Source organism: Limulus polyphemus, unplaced genomic scaffold (genome assembly GCF_000517525.1).
Source record: "Limulus polyphemus unplaced genomic scaffold, Limulus_polyphemus-2.1.2 Scaffold6743, whole genome shotgun sequence".
In the NCBI taxonomy this organism is placed as follows: domain Eukaryota; kingdom Metazoa; phylum Arthropoda; class Merostomata; order Xiphosura; family Limulidae; genus Limulus; species Limulus polyphemus.
The window spans coordinates 4,280-6,735 of NW_013672353.1; the positions used below are offsets into that span (position 1 = coordinate 4,280).

General features: G+C 36.4%; 1 protein-coding gene across 1 annotated transcript in view; it reads right to left on the bottom strand.

Annotated features, from left to right (window-relative positions):
- Nucleotides 1-2,456, bottom strand: part of LOC111089600 (degenerin deg-1-like) — a 36,391-nt gene that overhangs the window by 3,514 nt on the left and 30,421 nt on the right. The window contains exon 6 of the mRNA XM_022402411.1: nt 334-410. Within this exon, the coding sequence (XP_022258119.1) occupies nt 334-410 (77 nt within the window). The remainder of the gene's footprint in view (nt 1-333; nt 411-2,456) is intronic.

The following is a 2,456-nucleotide window of genomic DNA, read 5'->3' on the forward strand; positions in this document are numbered from 1 at the left end:
CTCTCACCTACCAGCACATCGGTAGAATAAATGTTTAACTTGAACACATTTATCTACCAGCACATCGGTGGAATAAATGTTTAACTTGAACACATTTATCTACCAGCACATCGGTAGAATAAATGTTTAACTTGAACACATTTATCTACCAGCACATCGGTAGAATAAATGTTTAACTTGAACACATTTATCTACCAGCACATCGGTGGAATAAATGTTTAACTTGAACACATTTATCTCTCATCTACCAACACATCGGTAGAATAAATGTTTAACTTAAATACACATTTCTAGAAATAAAAGATAAAACAGAGGATGCAAAAAAGTTCCTACTTTATAAATTCGTCATCAATCTTTTCAGTGTTGGTTCTCTTGATTTCTTGGAGGCCGTACATAAGTATGGTTTGGAGCTGAAATATCAAACCTATCGTTAATTCCAAATTCAACTTTGGTTAGAAGGCTTCACGTTAGGAATAATCAAAAAATATTAGAAAATATACGTGGAAACCATTCTCTTATTAGCATCTCCCGAAAGACTTTTTTTTTCCTCAATTAAAAAGGGATTATTAATTGCACTCAGACTTTAAGATACGTTTATTATTTAAAATCAAAACGATTTTCTTTAACAATACTGTGGCTAAGACAACCTGCAGGACATGCTGTGTGTTATTATCAGGAGTGATAGCTTAGCAATTTACCACTTTATGTATCTCGGACAGTGTTAATCCAAACTATCACATTGTTACCACAGCGAAAGTCACGTGATGCTGCTAGCGCATGCGTGACTGAGTTTCTCGAATTGGGGAAGCTCGAGTGTGATCGAGACGCCCCTTTGTTAGTATATAAGCCTGGCGAGAAAAGCCAGCGGGATAAAGCGAACAATAGTCACGGTGAGTTTCGGGCTAGTGTGTGCTAGAGAGCGAAGTTATCGAGATTGTGAATCACTGTGATTTATAGCGTGTATTATAGAAGGAGTTAAGTTGAAAGTGTCGAGAAACGTACTGACTGTGGAATTACTGTGTTCTAAAAGTTTATATCGAGAAAGAATAATCTGGTTTAATCAAGTATGAATTTATACTGGAAATTATCAAACAAGCAGATACGTAACAACATATTTTCAGTAGATGTGGTCTGCTGAATCCTTAATTCGCATACCAGATTTCAAGGCAATCCCTTTTTTTTTTCGCACCAAAAGTACGGAAATTTATTTTAGAGAAAAACATACTTAACTTTCATGGACATTTTTAAAAAACTTTAGTACACTGATAGATCTTTTAGAACTTACAATTAGGTGTCAAGGTTGGTCTAAACATAAGACTCATGTGCAAAGTTATTCAACAAAAACCGATCAATTTTGACCAAAATATTTGCGCACGCCTAAGTAAAAAGTCACGTGAGTTATTGGTCTAAAATGTTTACTACAACGTCCCCTAAGAGTAAGTGTGGATCAACGTTATCCGAAACGGTACTCCCTCATTTCCCCCATAGCTATCTCGACCTTCTTTTGCCCTCTAGGCACTGGCAACTTTTTGAAAGTACACCAGTCTTTTATGCCATTATATTGTTTGCGTCATTGCAGCAACATGTGCTGATCATCAATCCCATTGTGCCCTCAATAGTAGTGCAGGTAGCTCCCTCTAGCCTTGCAACACAATCTTCACTTTCGAGAACTGGCATGTTCAAACCCAAAAAATACTGGCAAATTAGTGGGGAGGAAGGGTGGTAAGTGGGCGAGAATGAAGTAACTGCTTATCAGAAATACATTTTTAGTGATTGGCATTCTCGTGTTCAAACGTGTGTTTTATGTTCTTCATAATTTTTTATTGTGCTTAATCACCAATTAATATCAGTTTCAAGTTCAAGTTTCTACTGGTTTGTTTGCAGATGTATCCGTTTCCCGATTTCTACTTTGTTCATATGAATTTTGGTTTCTTATGGTGATTGATAATTTTACCACCATAAGTAGACAGTGGTTATAATATTAGGCCTCAGGTTTCACGATGTCTGCTGAGGAAGCACAGAGATTCGTTCTCGGGGAGCTCGTGTCTTACGTTCAGACCAGCGATTTTTTCCTTTCAAGATAGGTATTGTTTTTTTTTTCCAGGAGATCTGTGGTAAGTTTCAAGTGTGTATTTTTCACTCCCCGTAGCTATACCCATGTTAAATAAGTTTATGTGAGCTTGTGTGGTTGGATCCAATTTCCACACTCGATAATTTACGTCATTCATGTCTTCTCTGATCATTGTTGTGTAGGTTCGAAGTTTATGATTCTTTTACCATATAGGTTACTCTTACGTCTCTGCTCATTTGGTAATTTCCGGTAGAAATTCTTTCTGAGAAACTTCAGCGATACAAGTCCTTTCTTAAATAAAACTAGTTTATTCTTTTTCAATACAACTTGGCAATACACTTAACTTCCACAGTCACTTAAACACACGCTATAATTCTCAACGAAT